Source organism: Capsella rubella, unplaced genomic scaffold (assembly GCF_000375325.1).
Source record: "Capsella rubella cultivar Monte Gargano unplaced genomic scaffold, Caprub1_0 scaffold_6, whole genome shotgun sequence".
Lineage (NCBI taxonomy): Eukaryota > Viridiplantae > Streptophyta > Magnoliopsida > Brassicales > Brassicaceae > Capsella > Capsella rubella.
The window spans coordinates 13,233,158-13,251,771 of record NW_006238918.1 but is presented as its reverse complement, the minus strand read 5'-3'; the positions used below and the strand labels follow the sequence as shown (position 1 = coordinate 13,251,771).

At 33.1% G+C, this 18,614-nt stretch overlaps 3 protein-coding genes across 3 annotated transcripts; all 3 read right to left on the bottom strand.

Annotated features, from left to right (window-relative positions):
• Nucleotides 1–713: 713 nt before the first annotated feature.
• Nucleotides 714–4,838, bottom strand: LOC17881664 (subtilisin-like protease SBT3.9). The gene is made up of 10 exons (XM_006286392.2): nt 4,636–4,838; nt 4,465–4,556; nt 3,421–3,518; nt 3,171–3,326; nt 2,428–3,092; nt 2,295–2,350; nt 1,962–2,210; nt 1,740–1,854; nt 1,484–1,661; nt 714–1,403 (listed from the first exon to the last, which is right to left on the bottom strand). The coding sequence occupies exons 1-10, from the start codon at nt 4,717–4,719 to the stop codon at nt 832–834; spliced, it is 2,265 nt and encodes a 754-aa protein (XP_006286454.1). The 5' UTR covers nt 4,720–4,838; the 3' UTR covers nt 714–831.
• Nucleotides 4,839–6,136: 1,298 nt separating this feature from the next.
• Nucleotides 6,137–10,375, bottom strand: LOC17881581 (subtilisin-like protease SBT3.10). The gene is made up of 10 exons (XM_006286396.2): nt 10,280–10,375; nt 10,105–10,196; nt 8,959–9,056; nt 8,728–8,883; nt 7,991–8,655; nt 7,675–7,745; nt 7,339–7,590; nt 7,118–7,232; nt 6,879–7,050; nt 6,137–6,801 (listed from the first exon to the last, which is right to left on the bottom strand). The coding sequence occupies exons 1-10, from the start codon at nt 10,361–10,363 to the stop codon at nt 6,227–6,229; spliced, it is 2,280 nt and encodes a 759-aa protein (XP_006286458.1). The 5' UTR covers nt 10,364–10,375; the 3' UTR covers nt 6,137–6,226.
• Nucleotides 10,376–11,599: 1,224 nt separating this feature from the next.
• Nucleotides 11,600–14,823, bottom strand: LOC17884435 (subtilisin-like protease SBT3.10). The gene is made up of 10 exons (XM_006287057.2): nt 14,740–14,823; nt 14,571–14,662; nt 14,378–14,475; nt 14,137–14,292; nt 13,398–14,059; nt 13,246–13,316; nt 12,914–13,159; nt 12,708–12,822; nt 12,437–12,629; nt 11,600–12,342 (listed from the first exon to the last, which is right to left on the bottom strand). Exons 1-10 carry the CDS (start codon nt 14,821–14,823, stop codon nt 11,771–11,773), a joined length of 2,289 nt encoding a protein of 762 aa, XP_006287119.2. The 3' UTR covers nt 11,600–11,770.
• Nucleotides 14,824–18,614: the final 3,791 nt, after the last annotated feature.

Below are 18,614 nucleotides of genomic sequence, written 5' to 3'. Positions count from 1 at the left end.
ACGATGGTTAAAATACTCATATTAAGAAAGAATAGGGAAATGTTATTGGAAAATGACTTCATACCAACCATATACTATTAGAATTGGTCAGTTTAAGAACACTAGAGTAGTTTTTCTTGCTAAATTAATTAATGATGTTAAGAATTGTTTTGGAATTGAACAATAAACAAACACAAAGAAAGGTGATAGAAACTTGCATATAGGTAGTATACGACATAGAAGATTAGAAGGAGAACATTTGTGTGTGGAAGAGTCATCTAGAGAGATCATGATCAGAGTTAAAGGGTTCAGAGCTTGTGTCCTCTGTTGATTGTGAATGAGCAAAAGAGGTTATATAGGTATCTGTTTTTTTTTATCAGTTACAACTTTGGAAACACGACTTTGGAGTGACTCGGTGCTTAGTGTCACATTCATGTGTTTGTGAAACTTTATGAAACACAAAAGTTTAATTTAAAGTGAAGAGTATCGATCGACAAACCACAAAGTAAATATAACTCATTTCCACACATTACTTATAGAAAAATAACCTTCACAAATTTTTCAATATAACATTCAAGTATGTCGCATATTATTATCAAGAACTAACTTGTATGTTCTTTTCAATAACGTTCAAGTAGGTTTCCTAATTTTTCTACTTATGTCGTCACCTCCAAGCTCACGAGGTCGCTCGTGAGTGCCCTATATGACCATTCTATAATCTATAGATGGATATGAATAAACAACACAATCCACACAATATTATTCATCAGCATTATGCTTTACATATTATTCAGAACAAAAATATAGTACTTGAGCAGCTTTTCATAAAAGATGCTTTTAAGTTTGTTTACATCAATTCTCATCATGGTAACGTTGGAGGATCTGGGTTCTGACAGATACAGGGATGACCACATTGTGCACATTGTCGGTCCATGTCAAGCTTCCAAAGTAGTACCCAGTATTTACTTTGTGCGTTGTCAAAACTCTCACTTTAAAAGAAACCTTTCTGGTCATAGAGTTAAACTCTAGCGTAGCTGGTGTCACGATCATATTAACACCAATTGGAGCATCGATCATAACTTTGTATATTGAGTTGACGGATCCAACGTTAGTAACGGTTCTGGTGAGAGTGACTTCGTCTCTGAGGTCCGGTATTGTGATGGATGGTAAGTTTAGATCGAGAAGAGATTGCTTCGGGTTAGGGCAAGCTGTTATATTTCCGACTTGGGAAATGGAGACGTCATTGAAATTATAGGCAGAGCATAAGTACGAGACATAGTCATTAATGGTCATGTCGTATACGAGACCTGGGCTTACAGCTTTCTCTGGATTTACGAGGCCTCCTCCGTAATCAAACGGATCAGCTAGCTTGCGGTTTGACCCTTCTGCGAAAATGGGCTCTCCGAATGGATCAGTTTTCCATGCTGCAATGTAAAATGTGATCCCAAGTTCAATATTATATTTTGATCATTCTAACAATGAATTTGAAGATGATTATAAGAACCTGTGGTGACAATAGCCGATCTGATAGCAGCAGGAGACCACTGAGGGTATAATGATTTGAGTAGCACTACCACTCCTGAAACAACAGGAGTAGCCATAGATGTCCCTGACTTAAAAACAACTCCTTCCTTGTCCTTGTCTGCTGCTAGTATGTTCACTCCTGGTGCTGCTATATCCGGCTGCAGTAACAGAAAGTTAGCCATTAAAAACTTTTAGAATCTCAAGGGGTTGGATAGGTATGGAAACAAATGATATACCTTAAGAATTGCTGGAGATATCGAATTGGGTCCTCTTGATGAGAAATATGCTACCTTTGTCGCCACTGGGTGTGAAACAAGTGTTGTTGGAGCATGAATCTTTACACTGGGAGAGCTGTCAAAATTCAAAACAAAACACAAAAATTGTAGTAATATATGTTTGTATCCATCATCTTAGAAAGTCTATATCAAACAGACGGTGAAGTTTTTCGGTTATGATACCTTGTAGAGCGTATGTAGAACAGAATGTCAGTTCCAAGCTCAAAGTCTACTGTAACGCATGGAAAGTTATGAGTTGGGTTAACCGAACGGGGATTTCTTGCAATGATTACCCCGAGACCACCTGCATTACTTACGACGGCTCTAGCAATTGTTACAGCCCTGGAGCGGGGATTTAAATCTGCAGTGAAACATAACACAACTTTTCCTTTCATGGGATTGTTGGGCTTATCCAAGAGATTCGCACAGTCACTGCAAGTTGAAGGCATCATGTTCGAAAGACTCAATCTCAAGGAAATTATATAGTCATAAAATGAATAGGTGATTCAAACATACCCGGAATAAGTAAGACCAACAGAACCAAGTTCTGGACCAGCAAAGTTTGCTTGACCCTATACATTAAGCAAAGAAGAAATATTCAGCAAAAGGGATTGATAAACAGTTCACTCAGCAGTTAGCATGAACATACCATTATTGTTATATTGTTCCCAAGTGTAATGGCTGTAGGAAAGGAACGGTCTAGAGTAGTAGCAGCCACCGTCAAGATCCAAGGAGCAACATTCGAAACGCTCTGAGCAACAGGGCCATTATTACCAGATGCAGCCACGACATGAATTCCCTTTTCTACCGCATGGAATAATCCCATAGCCATCAGATTTACATCAGTTTCTATTGTTAAAGGAACACCCGATCCCAAAGAGAGTGACAAAACATCAACACCATCATCAATAGCTACATCAATTGCTTTTAAGACATCAGCATCTGTACAAGTCCCTTCTAAAAGCCAGCATGCCTTATAAATAGCTATATGAACACCGGGAGCACCTCCTCTCGCAGTTCCTTCTCCGAGGCCTAAGTAGCTTACATTAGGCAGAAAAGAACCACCAATAGTCGAGGCCACATGTGTGCCATGACCATTTAAGTCTCTCGGGGAAAGGTAATCTGCTATCAGTGTTCTATTCAAGATTCTTTTGTCGGCAACAAGGCCATCAACAAAAAATTTTGCTCCTATGAGCTTTCTGTTGCAATTGATCGAGGCGTTGAATGAGTCTCCGGATTCACAGCCGCCTTTCCAACGGCTAGGAATTGGTCCATAGCCTTTGTCATTAAACATGTCAGACTCTGGCCACACTCCTGCATTTGAAAGGTTTCCATCAATAAAAATGTATGTGATAGAATCAAAGGTATTGCTTCATTGTCATAGACACAAACCTGAATCGATGACTCCAACAATTACAGAACTTCCCATGTTGGCCTTTTGTAGGAGACTCTGTGAATTACCCGGAGACAGTCCCAAGTAATCCCAAGTTCTAGTTGTTGTCAGTTCGTATAATGTATTTGGTGCGACTTGTACTACTTCAGGCAGTTCTGTTCTCGTACGGGAAATGGTTTGTTCAGAAAAGTAACTACTTGGGCATTACTCAAAGTCAAGAAACAGAGAAGAGTTTGACTTTGCAAGTACCTGAAATTTGCTGGGCTTGAGTCTCTGTGAGCTTGGCAGCGAAGCCTGAGAAGCCATGTCGATAACTATACACTATTGAATCATGGACTGCTTCTTTGCTGAAAACATGACAATTTGGTTTCAGTTCACTAACCATTGTTCTTTTAGCTAAAAATTTTAAACGAAACATATATACAAAAGATTATTATTTTCGTTGAATTTAATATAACGTTACACTTTATAGAAAAAATGATATTTAAGTGACCAAATTAAAATTTTTATCTTATGTTATATAATTTATTACATATTAAGATAATTACATTTGATTAACTTATTAAAAAAAGGGTTTTAAAGGGGAAATTAAGAGAAAAATCTTAAGAGAAAATTATGAATCCAAATACGGTATATAGTCATATAGATCTTGATATATGTTTCAGAAGAAAATTCTGGACAAGTTATTCTGGAGAGTTATTTGCTATAATTAAGTTCCATCCAGTTATTAACTTATTATTAGTTGTTTAAAATATCTATAGAGTAAAGTTATATCAACAAAAGTTGTACGTAGATTTAATTTCACACAGTTATGATTTATTCTTTTTTTAACTTACAGTTGTTTAATTAGTAAATATTTTGGGTTATAAAGTTATTGCAAAGTTATGCATAATATAAAATTTGTATCTATAAATACAATAGCTGAAATAAATAAATAAATAAAAATTCTGAAAATAATTGTGAGTTTGTTACATTAGCACCAAAACTATCTTATAATATATATGTAGAGGATTAACTTTAAGTACTCAGTAATACCCTCTTATTCTTAACAATATTTTTATATAACTGCATTATTTTTCTGTAACTTTAAACCAATAATATAAAAAAAAAAAATGTTTCACAATTCATAATAAATAACTAATGTATATATAAAAAAAGATTCAAAACTTGAAAAAATGTTATCTTTTTTTAACAATATTATTCTAAATAATATTCTATATATTCTCATCTATAGCATGGGTTATCAACTAGTATATATAATCTCATTTGTATAATTACTAATAAATCACACACCTTCCAAGAAATGGCCACAGCAACTGATGGTGGGATTCAGTGACAGACTCAGGATCCTCATGTGTCTTCTTTCCCATATACACTATATAAACCTGTTTGTCCACAAAAGCAACAATATTACTCAATGATAAATGTATATGGTAATGTTGCTTAATCTAAAATGCTAAGTACCTTGGTCTCAGCAAAGACTAAACTGATCTGCAGGTTCAGAACAATAGTGAGAAACATTGCAATGAGAATATTTATCTTGCCCATTCTTTATCTTCTAGGAGAGAGCAATAGTTATGTGGTTCGAGTTAGAGTGAAGCAAATGCATGCCTTTATATACTAAAATGTTCTTTACTGGTTGCATCATTGAGTTTCGTCATTGGTCTTATCTTATTTCATCCTTGTTCTCACATTTTGCTGGAGTCGTCTATGGTCGTCGGGCTTTTTACTATTCAAGTAAAAATTTAATCTCTTTTCATTTTTTGTGTGACTGCCTGAAGAAAATCTAGTAACCAGCTAGGATATCACGGGTCCTTATTATCAACTTTTGTATCGATACTTATGCATCAACCAGCTATATGTTTTTTTTTTTGGTTTTATATTAGGCCAAAACCGGCATGTTCTCTTAGATAGTATATATTAAATATTTTTTTTCCAAAAATAACACAATTTTTTGTTTACTACATAAATAGCAAAAAAAATTATTTTTAAAAACAAGTTTTTACATGACTGAATGAGATTATAATTTAGTGTTAATCATCTTGATTAATTGATAGTCTACTGTTTATTTACAATTATTATCTAAAAGTAAAAAATGAAGAAATTATTACGCTATTGCTACCTTTAAATTTTTTAAAATAAATAAAGAAAAATAATCTTGATTTGGTATTTTTAGAATTGTCCCAACAAAAAATAAACAAACTATAATTTTCAACTAAAATTCTTTACAGCTACTCGTGTGTGTGTATATAATAATAATAATAATAATAATAATAATAATCTAAAGATAAAATAAATTCCATTAGGTTATTAATTAATTTTCTATTTCAATAAAACTAAATCATAATTACGTTCATGAATTTATATTTGTAGACTATATGCAATTAATAAGTCATATATCAATTCAGTAATAAAGAGATACTACATGATTTACATTTTTTTTAACTAAAATAAATAAATAATCAATAAGGCATGAGATGAAGTGATAGAGATCCCTTCAACTATTATGTATAATTTTATTTTACGCTTGACGGAAAACGATCTTTGATATAAGTCAACCTCAAGTGGATATCACTAGAAGTTATTTTTTTGAAATTCAGTACAGTCTTTCTAATTCGATTTTGTCATATGTGTATGTCTTTTCTGAAATGGAATCCAATATAAATACTAATTCGATTTATATATAAAAAAAAAAAAAAAAATCTTTTTAAGATCTAAAATATTCTACCAACTCTAAAAATTTTCAGTCTTTAAATTTAGGTCTTGATCTGAATTATTTGTTTTCCATTAATATTATCAATTGAATGACATACTAAACTTTAACAAATTATTTTCCTTTTTTTCCAATGTATAATCATACAGTATTTGACTTATTACACCTTTCTTTTCCAGTGACAAAACTATATAGTACATGGAATGGAAGTTTAGCAGGAATATTTATCTATGGAAGTTACGTAATTCCACACAATAGTATGTATTATTCATCAGCATTATGCTTTACACATAACTAAACATAACAATAGTTCTTTTCACAAATATGCATTTGGCTTATACATCAGTTCTCATCATGGTATCGTTGGAGGATTTGGGTTCTTACAGATACTGGGATGACCACATTGTGCACATTGTCGGTCCATGTCAAGCTTCCAAAGTAATATCCAGTATTGACTTTGTGTGTTGTCGAAAATCTCACTTTAAAGGACACCTTTGTGGTCATAGCGTTAAACTCTAGCGTATTTGGTGTCACGGTCATATTAACGCCGAGTGGAGCATCGATCATAACTTTGTATATTGAGTTGAACGGTCCAACGTTAGTAACGGTTCTGGTGAGAGTGACTTCGTCTTTGAGGTCCGGTATTGTGATGGATGGCAAGTTTAGATCGAGAACAGATTGCTTCGGGTTAGGACAAGTTTTTTTATTTCCGAGGACTTGGGAAATGGAGCCATCATTAAAATTATAGGCAGAGCATAAGTATGAGATGTAGTCGTCAATGGTCATGTCGTATACGAGACCTGGTCTTGCAGCTTTCTCTGGATTTATGAGGCCACCTCCGTAGTCGAAAGGATCTGCTAGCTTGCGGCTTGACCCTTCTGCGAAAATGGGCTCCCCCGATGGATCAGTTTTCCATGCTGCAATGCAAAATGTGATCCTAAGATCAGTATGTTATTTTGATCATTGTAACAATGAATTTGAAGATGGTAAGAACCTGTAGTGACAATAGCTGATTTAATAGCAGAAGGAGACCAATGAGGGTATAATGATTTGAGTAGCACTACAACTGCTGTAACAACAGGAGTAGCCATAGATGTCCCTGACTTAAAAACAACTTCTCTTTTGTGTGCTGCTAGTATGTTCACTCCTGGTGCTGCTATATCCGGCTGCAGTAGTCATAAAAAACTCTTAGAATCTCAAGGGGTTGGATAGGTATGGAAGCAAGTGGTATACCTTAAGAATCGTTGGAGATATCGAATTGGGTCCTCTTGATGAGAAATATGCTACCTTTGTCGCCACGGGATGTGATACATGTGTTCTTGGAGCATCTATCTTTACCATGGGAGAGCTGACAAAACGAAGCCCAAAAAGTGTGGTAATATATACACATTTGGATCCATCATCCATGAAAGTCTTCATTCATTAAAGAAACAGTGAAGTTTTGGTGAAAATACCTTGAAGAGCGTATGTAGAACAAAATGTCAGTTCCGAGCTCAAAGTCTACCGTAACGCATGGGAGGGTATGAGTTGGGTTAACCCAACGGGGGTTTCTCGCAATGATTACCCCAAGGCCACCTGCACTACTTACTGCAGTTATTGCATCTACTACAGCCCCAGAGCGGGGATTCAAGTCTGCTGTGAAACATAACACAACTTTTCCGTTCATTGCAATTGCATTGTTGGGATTAGCCAAGGAAGCACAGTCACTGCAAGTTGAAGACATCAGAGTCCAAACACACAATATCAAGTGTATATAGAGTCAAAACATGAGAGAGGTGATCCAAACTTACCCGGAAAGTGGTCTCTCTGGATAAGTAAGATTAACAAACCCGAGTTTTGGTCTAGCAAAGATTGCTTGACCCTATATTAAGTAAAGAAGAATCTTCAGCAAAAGGGTTTAGATCTTTAGATATAGTGTTTCAACTAGGTTCCTCCTAGACTTTTAGATTTTGTCCAATTCCACCTATACGACATATATTCTGTCCAATTCCACTTAGACTATATAATTTTACCCAGTTAACCAAAAACAATTGAACTTCTCAAGAGCATTTTAAAGTTGAGAAACAGTTTATTTTAAGTTCTTTAGTCATGCATGAATATACATACCAGTATTGTTATATTGTTCCCAAGTGTGATGGTTGTGGGAAAGGAACGGTCTAGAGTAGTTGCAGCCACCGTCAAGATCCAAGGAGCTACATTGCCAATGGTCTGAGCCACAGGGCCATTATTACCAGCTGAAGCTACAACATGAATTCCCTTTTCTACCGCGTGGAATAATCCCATAGCAAAAAGCTGCACATCAGTTTCTATTGTCAAAGGAAAACCCGATCCCACAGAGAGTGACAAAACATCAACACCATCATGAATAGCTTCATCGATTGCTTTTAACAGATCAGCACTAGAACAAGTCCCTCCTTGAAGCCAGCATGCCTTATAAATAGCTATATGAACACCGGGAGCACCTCCTCGCGCAGTTCCTTGTCCGAGGCCTAAGTAGCTTACATTAGGCAGAAAAGAACCACCGATGGTTGAAGCGACATGCGTGCCATGACCACTAAAGTCCCTCGGGGAAATATACTCAGGGGTCTCTGTTGTGTTCAAGAATCCATTCTCAGCAACATAGCCATCAACAAAGTATTTCGCTCCTATCAGCTTTCTATTGCAATTGATCGAGGCGTTGAATGATTGTCCAGATACACATCCACCTTTCCAACGACTCGGTATAGGTCCATAGCCTTTGTCGTTAAACATTTCAGACTCCGGCCACACACCTGAATGTGATGGTTTCTATCAATAAAAATGTCTTTGCTGAGTATAACAAGTATTGCTTCATAGACACAAACCTGTATCGATGACTCCAACGATGACCGGACTTCCCATCTTCGCTTCATTTAGAAGACTCTGCGAATTACCCGGAGATATGCCCAAGTAATCCCATGTTCTTGTTGTTGTAAGTTCGTATAATGAATTCGCCGTGACTTGTACTACATTAGGGAGTTCTGTTCTCGTAGGAAAAATTGGTTTGTTCAGAAAAATAACTACAGAAACAGAGAAGTGTTCCACTTTGCAAGTACCTGAAATTTGCTGGGCTTGTGACTCTGTGAGCTTAGCAGCGAAACCTGAGAAGCCGTGTAGGTAGCTATACACTATTGAACCATGGACTGCTTTTTTGCTGAAAACATGACAATTAAGTAACTATCATTTGTGTTCCAAAAAAAAAAAAAAAAATTAACTAATCATTATAAATTTTACTAAAATACACATGACAAAATTTTATTTTCAGAATATTTGTTTCTGTCTTTTTCTTTCTTATTTTATAAATTAATTAAAAAAAAAACATTTCTTCTCAATATTATTTGTATATATTTATAGATTAGGGTAATATTAGTAAATAGCTTTGACTCAAAAGAATTAAGAAAATAGCTATGTGTGAGAAAACTTTGGAAACTCACGTTTTTCCAGTGATGTGAGAAATCAAAACTGTTTTCAAATAAATGACAAAAGATGCATCAGCGCATTGTAATTTGTTAAAAAATAATGCCATTTAATAAAAAAAAATATTATGTCATAGTGAAAGGAAAAGCGTGACATTTGGAGAAACAATGCGTTTTTTATATTAAAAACATGTTTTTGAAAAAAATCATATGTGACCTTAATAAATAACGTGTAATACGAAAAAAATCGTGTTAAAAAGAGCAATTTTCTATTATCAAGTGTAATTTAAGGAAAATAGCATGTTATAAATGAAAATGTCGACAAATATTTTTAAAAATATGACGGTGGTGTGAGTCAAAATTAGCGAGATTCGGCATATTGATGGTGGTGGTAAGTCGGAGTAGTGAGATTTTGTGGTGATGTTCGACAAAATAAAAGAAAGAGATGTTTGTGTTGAAGAAAGAAGAAGATAAAAAGGTAGTATAGACCAAAAAAACAAAAATCAAGTAACAGTCTCTTTGTTCCTAATGGATCCAAATTTTTAGCATTTTAACACATTTATTATTATCATTATTATAAATGCGTTATTTTGTGATTAATTTTTCATAATTCTAAATCAATTGTATTCAAAATTGTTATTTTAAGTTTATATTTCATAATCATAACACTAATTAAAGTATATTAAAAACTTGAAAAATCCATCTTCTTGAAATGAAATATTTTGAATAATCTTTTGTATATTGTAGACTATATATATATATATCCCATTTGTAGAATTACAACACCTTCCAAGAAGTGGCCACAGCAACTGATGGTGAGATTCAGTGACAGACTCAGGATCATCATGTATCTTCTTTCCCATATAAACTACATAAACCTGTACTTGTTCACAAAGCAACAAATACATTACTCAATGTTAAATAAATATGGTAATGTTGCTTAATCTAAAATGCTAAGTACCTTGGTCTCAGCAAAGACTAAACTGACTTGCAGGTTCAGAACTATAGTCAGAACCATCGCGATGATAATGCTTATATTGCCCATCCTCTATATATCTTCAAAAGAGAGAGCAAAAGTTATAATGTGGTTCGAGTTGGAGTGAAGCAAATGCATGCCTTCATATACTAGCTAGGACGTTCATTATTGGGTTGCATTATTGATTTGCGTCATTAAGTTTCGTCATTGGTTTTGTCGGTCTTATCTTATTTCATCCTTGTTCTCACATTTTGCTGGAGTCAATATGGTCGTCGTCCTTTTTTACTATTCAAGTAAAATTAGTCTCCTGTGACAGCTAAAGGAAATCTAATGTTGAACCTGTGACAGCTAAAGGAAATCACACTTGGGAACTATAGAGTTATCAACCTTTATATTTATACTTATGCAGCAACTTATTATAACTCTAAATTAGATTAGTATCAGACTATCAGTGCTAACATGTTGTATTTTATTTTCTGCATATTTTTATATATTTTGAAATTTTTTAAAAAATCGTGATTTTATTTTAGTTTTAATTATTTTCGCCATCTGTTATAAGGATCATAACGCATTCTATCATATAATACATTACAGTTAACTCGTCATCTGCAATAAATATTTAAATATATCTGTGTAAAAGTATCAAATCAGAATATTTTTAATTTTTAATTTTTTGATCCAAAATTTTTTATGATATTTAAAAAAATTCTCAAGTTAACTATAATATTTTACATGTTTCAAATTTAAATATTTAAAAAATTATTGTAGTATATAAAATTATACATTTCATGAAACTGAATATAAATATTTAAATTATGACCTGTTACTTATTCAAATTAATTGTTGAATATATGTTTGTTCAAATAAACATATTACTAAAAATTTTGAATTTATAACCCGTTAGAAATTTAAAAAATTCAAATTATAGCATATGCGGAAAAAAATCTACATTTTTATTATTATATGAATGATATGATAAGCTATTTGTTTCACAAAATATAATCATAAAAAGATGAATGGTGAAATATAATGATTATCAAGAAACTAGTTATCAAATCTTCTATGTTTATTTTGATTGGTTATTTATTTTGAAAAATAAAATAATATATTTTCTTTTTTAGTTTAATTAAATTGAATAAATTAGTATTTGATATTCTTTCCTTAATGCCTATCTTCAATCCCTTCTTAAAAAGGATGTATTTTAAATTTCCCTTATTTGTAATAACATTTGAATGTAACTACATACTCTTGATAAATGTTAAAAACGTACTACCTTTTTATTTTGTAAAGAGAGGACTGATCTCGTGTGTGCATATATGAGTCATATAATATGAGTATATGACCATTCTACGGAATTACAGATGAATAAAGAACACACAATATTATTATTCGTCAGCATTATGCTTCACATATTGTAGCCATATATTTTAGGGAGCTTTTCATAAAGAATTAAAGATGCTTTTAACATCGCCTACATCAGTTCTCATCATGGTACCGTTGGAGGATTTGGGTTCTTACAGATACTGGGATGACCACATTGTGCACTTTGTCAGTCCATGTCAAGCTTCCAAAGTAATAGCCATTATTAACTTTGTGCGTTGTCGAAACTCTCACTTTAAAAGAAACCTTTTTGGTCATCGAGTTAAACACTAGCCACTTTGGTGTCACGATCATATTAACACCCATTGGAGGATCGATCACAACTTTGTATATTGAGTTGGGAGGTCCAACATTAGTGACGGTTCGGGTGAGAGTGACTTCGTCTTTGAGGTTTGGTATTGTGATCGATGGCAAGTTAAGATCAAGAACAGAAGGCTTCGGGTTAGGACATATTGTTGTCTTTCCGAGGACTTGGGAAATGGATGTGTCATTGTAATCAGTAGAGCATAAGTACAAGACATAGTCATCAATGGTCATGTCGTATATTAGACCTGGTCTTGCAGCTTTTTCTGGATTTATGAGGCCTCCTCCGTAATCAAACGGATCAGCTAGCTTGCGGCTTGACCCGTCTGCGAAAATAGGCTCCCCCGATGGATCAGTTCTCCATGCTGCAGTAATAAGTATGATCACAAGATCAATATGTTATTCTTTAATTGATTTTAAAAGTCTATGAAACAAAGCTTAGAGATTATCATAATTAACCTGTAGTGACAATAGCTGATTTGATAGCAGCAGGAGACCAATTAGGGTGTAATGACTTGAGGAGCACTACAACTCCTGAAACAACAGGAGTGGCCATTGATGTACCAGTAGTCATAGCAAATCCTCCATCACTGATAGAACTATTGGGAGAAACAGCTGCTAGTATGTTCACACCAGGTGCTGCTATATCCGGCTGCATTACAAAAGATTTTTAGTCATCAAAAACTTTATATCATAAGGTGTTGGATATGTATTAAAGGTGTTGATATACCTTAAGAACCGCCGGAGATACCGAATTGGGTCCTCTTGATGAGAACGTCGCTACCTTTGTCGCCACGGGGTAAGACACAAGTGTTCTTGAAGCATGTATCTTAACAATGGGAGAACTAGCAAAACAAAACCCAAAACGTGATGTTTGGATACATCATCCATGAAAATTTTTCGTCAAAGAGATGGTGAAAAGTTTGGTAAAGGTACCTTGTGGATCGTATGTAGAAAAGAATGTCAGTTCCGAGCTCAAAGTCTACCATAACACAAGGGAAGTCACGAGATGGAATAAGTTGGTGGGTTGGATTTCTTGCAATGATTACCCCAAGACCACCTGCATTTTTTACTGCGATAATACCATTTACTAAACCCGCAGAGCTTAAATCTGCGGTGAAACATAACACAACTTTTCCTTCCATTGTATTTTTGGGATTAGCAGCAAGACCAGCACAGTCACTGCAAGTTCAAGGCATCAAGTTCCATATATACCATATCAAGATTATATAGTCAAAACAAAACATTAACAGGTGATTCGAATTTACCCGATAAGTGGTTTCTCTGGATAAGTAAGATCAACAAAACCAAGTTCTGGACCACCAAAGATTGCTTGACCCTAAATTAAGCAAAGAATAAATCTTCAGCAAAAGGGATTGAGAAAAAGATTGTTTTGTAATTCTCTTAGTCATGAATATACCAGTGTTGTGATATTGTTCCCAAGAGTGATGGTTGTGGGAAAAGAACGGTCTAGAGTAGTTGCAGCGACGGTCAAGATCCAAGGAGCGACATTCGAAATAGTCTGAGCAGCAGGGCCATCATTACCAGCTGAAGCTACAACAGTAATACCCTTTGCTACTGCATGGAAAGTTCCCACAGAGGTCAGCTCCCTCACATCAGTTTCTTGATATAAAGGAACCTTCAGTCCCAAAGAGAGTGACAAAACATCAACACCATCATGTATAGCTTCATCAATGGCTTTTAAAACATCTACTCCTGAACATGTTCCATCTTGCCAACACGCCTTATAAATTGCTAATTGGACACCAGGAGCACCGCCTCGCACACTTCCTCTTCCAAGGCCTAAGTAGCTTACATTATGCACAAAAGAACCACCAACGGTTGAGGCAACATGTGTGCCATGACCGTGAAAGTCTCTTGGGGAAATGTACTCAGGTTTCTCTGTTGTTTTCACTACTCCAAATTCAGCAAAATAACCATCGATAAAAAACTTCGCTCCGATCAGCTTTTTGTTACAATTCGAGGGACTGAAGAGTTCTCCATATTCACAGACGCCTTTCCAACGGCTCGGTATAGGTCCATAGCCTTTGTCATTAAACATCTCAGACTCTGGCCACACTCCTGTATCAATGATTTTGATTCTTTCTATCAGTAAAAATATCTTTAAGAAACTAAAGATGTTTTCTTTATGCACATACCTGTGTCAATGACTCCAACAATTACTGAACTTCCCATGTTGGTCTTTTGTAGGAGACTCTGTGAATTACCCGGAGATAAGCCCAAGTAATCCCAAGTTCTAGTTGTTGTCAGTTCGTATAATGCATTCGGTATGACTTGTACTACTCCCGGAATCTCTATTCTCAATAGACAAGTCAAGAAATAACCATTTGGTCTATATTAAGTCAAGAAACAGAGAAGAGTTGAACTCTAGAAGTGTACCTGAAATTTGCTGAGCTTGGGACTCAGTAAGCTTGGCTGCAAAGCCTGAGAAGCCATGTCGATAACTATACACTATTGAATCCTGGACAGCCTCTTTGCTGAAACATTACAATCAACTAAGTAAAACTATCTTCGATCTATCCGACATAAACATGTCTACCTAAAGTTCCTATGTAGAGGTTCTGTATCATACCTTCCAAGAAGTGACCACAAAATCTGATGGTGAGATTCAGTGACAGACTCTATATCATCATGCTTCTTCTCTCCAAGATAAACTACATAAACCTATTGACCACAAAGAAACAACAGTATTAGCTCTAGCTATCACTATCAACAGAGATTTATCCATAAATGAGGAGTACCTTGGTCTCTGCAACGACAAAACTTGTCTGCACATTCAAAACTATAGCCAGAAATAAAGCTAAGAGAACTATGGTTTTGCCCATTTTGTTTCTTGAAATGATAAAAGATTATCAGTGAATCAAAAGAGGCTTTATATAAATTATTTTCTGTCTCTATTTGTGTTGTCCTTTTCCTCACGAGTTTAGTGTTTCAATTAAACAAAGTTTAATATATGTTTCAAACATTTGACTTTCGAAATGCTAAGTATCTTTGAATAATCTATCGAGATCTGTGAGTGTGACACTAGAACTGTTCATATTATAACTTATCATTTGTTCTTTAATAACATAGAGCATGTGTTATGAGACTAAATTAACTAAAGGATAAGTTTTAGTATTAAAAATTAGCGATTTTTTTTTTCTTATTTGATTGACTTTGAGAACCTCTCATTTCATGTGAGTGTTTAATTAAATAAAACACATGTTTCTCTCTGATTATTTTTTCTTTTTTTTATGATCAAGTAATCAATCATAATTTTAATAGTTAATTCAGTAGATTATCCTGTATTTTTTTCTCTTATAAATCATAAAAATAAAATAAAAAACAATTCCATTACATTAAATGGCAACTCTGATCATTCAGATCCAGATTCATAAATTAATAGTTTTCTATACTTTGATATACGATATCACTTGCTTGCCAGTGAAGCTACAAATATAAAATAAAAAGGTAATGGTCCAGTTATGGTACATTGACATAACATGGAAAAGTACTAATTTTTTTTTTGTATTATTGTTGATACAAATGTTCATTTACTTATATACTTTTGTATCATTTCTGTTTAAAAATAAAATTGATTTACTAAGAAAAAAAAAAAAAATTATACAACTAATGATAATTATAAAAATATAATATTTAATATATTGCTATGGGTGGTAAAAAAAAAAAAAAAATACTACAAATTAGATGTCTTGATTACAAAGACTTGAATCAAATTAACCCTGTGACACAATTAGTCAGCTTATTATCTCAATCCATATCTTGCAAACTCTATAAGAATTGACTTATAACAATGAATCATACAGAAACTTTGGAATCAGCAGAATCAAAATACGAAAATCTCAAAGTGTAAGCTACAACATTAACAAGAACAAGACAAGTCAAAACGTTCAAAATCTATAATTAGCACAAAGTCAGCTCGAAACATTAACAAGATGGAGACAAAAAGATTAAACCAATCGATCCAAGCAGGAGATTGATAGGCTAGTACTAGTTCACGAAATTGCAAAGATGATAGAAATATAGGGGCGCGGGGCAAAAAAGATAACAAGTTACGTGATGAAGAAGACATGTGAATGTAGGCATCACCACGGTTATGGTTAATGCGGTTATGGTTAATTAACTACCGGTTAACGATTATAATTTTCTTTAATCATAACTTTAATTACTATATATATGGTTAAGACCGTTACAGTTATATATGGTTACGGTTAATTACGTTTACAGTTATTTGATAATTATTATAATATTAATATTAGAGACAAAATCTTATATTTTTAACTTTATAATAATAATAAAATAATATATGAAATCTCTATATTAGTAAAAGAGAAGTACAAAAGTGAAATGGGTCGGGTCAAAATCAAAATTAATCCTAAAATACCCGAAATTGATGTATTGGATACTTTCAATTGGGTTAAAAATCCGGGTATGGATATAACCGATTAAGTATATTAGAAAATGGTAAGTTTATGTTAAGAAAATGGTAACCGATTAAAGTATTAAGTAGTTATTAACATATGCCAATTTTTAGGAATTTATGTTAAATATTACCAAAACAAGATATCAATCGCCAAAAAGATATCCTAATTAGTGAACTATTCCGAAATCTTTGTGATTATATTCTAACTATGAAATCTCAATTGTTACGATTTAATTAGCTAGCAAAATATGCAAACGAAATATTTGCGAAATATGTAAATTTCCCTTAATCATAATCATTTACCGATCATCATACAGTCAGCAACTCAAAATATACTCCAAGCCTAGCTCTTTTACAAAATGCTATATATATATATATCATGTTATTCATATTAGTTTAATTATCATACCATGTTATTTATAAATTTTAATCTTGAGAATTTTTGAGAAATACCCCTTTTGGTGTACCCCTTTTTAAAAATACCCCTTTTTAAATATAAAAAATTATAAAGTTTTATATAGTTTTTAAGGTACTTCTATATAATAACTACTATTGGGAGATTCGATACAAATATTTTAAAATGTTTTAAATAGTTTTAAATCGTTTTTATAAGTTTTATAAGGTTTTTAAAAGGTTTTTAAAAGGGTTTATACGGGTTTTATAAGGTTTTTATAAGGTTTTTATAATTTATTTTTACGCTATTTATGAAAGGTGTATAAAGTTTTAGACATATATAAAGGTAATTTGTGTATATATTTATAAGCTTACACACATATTTGGATAAATTTCAACATTTTTAGTGGGTTTTTTGATAAAGTTTGAAAAGGGGGTATTTTTAAAAAGAGGTATATGAAAAGGAGTATTTTTGAAATTCCCCTTTAATCTTTCACCTTCGATCTGATTTTTAATTTATTATGTTAAAATATATAATACAAATTTAGAATGAAAATTCAATTCAACTTTCTTTCTTTTAATATACTCCAATTTGAATGTTTCCAATTTGAATTTTCAAAATGGATATATATTACTCAATGGACAAAGAAAATATTATTATAAATTCATTCAGGTAAAATCTTATTAAAATAAAGTCAGATTGGTTAAATATTTTGGTTAAATCTAAGATGGTTGGTTATATATTTTCATAAATTTTTATATTATACTTAATAGATAAAAAAGTGTTAAACATACAACATCGATTAAATATTTTGGACAATGGTTTTAAATAATTATAAACATGACCAATATGCTTCTAACTATGAATGAGCATGAAGTAAAAATAAAAATGTAACATATTTTAATTTGTTAATTAAAAATCGTATATTTATAAAATATTCCCCCGCGCTGTAGCGCGGGTCCGATCCTAGTAATATTTATTTTACAAGTACAAAATATTCATGATTTAAATATTTATAGTAAATTAGTTAAATCAGGGTATTGGATCAAAACTGAGAAACTCAACATCATATACACACATAAATAAAATTATAAATAGTTTAGTATGAAATGTTTTGATTTCTTACGAGTTCAATTTGTTAAATTGCTTTTAATAAGGTTAAAATCTTATCCAAACATTCGATGTGTATTTTTATTATATACAGTTATAATTATAATTTAATTTTTAATGATTTAAATATGCGGTTAACAGAGCGGTTAACCGGTTAACCGCTCTGTTAACCGCATATTTAAATCATTAAAAAATTAAATTGAATATTTGTCATGCCATACGGTTAACCAGCGGTTTATTACGGTTACAGTTAATTAACGGTTACGGTTAGTATTTTTTTTAACCGTAACAAATTTACTAGCACGGTTAACGCTTACAGTTTTAACCGCTTTATACGGTTATGGTCTGGTTACGGTTTATAAACGGTCCGGTTACAGTTAGAAATACGGTTAATGTTAGCTTTTTGTCATGCCTATGTGAATGTAGATGACCGGGGAATTTTTATGTTTCCTTCTTCGGTTACCTCTCACTCCGGTTATTGTAATCTAAACCAGGTTCTATTTTTATTAGCCAATTATATTCTTCGCTGTGAATTTTCAGATTGTAAACCAATCACAATGGTAAGAGGTGGTTTTTGGATAAGGCGCACAAGATATCAAATTGAATATGGAGTATTATGTTTATGAAATATGATTATGGGTTTTGATTAATGATTACGATTATGAGTAACGACTGAACCAAGTGATCAT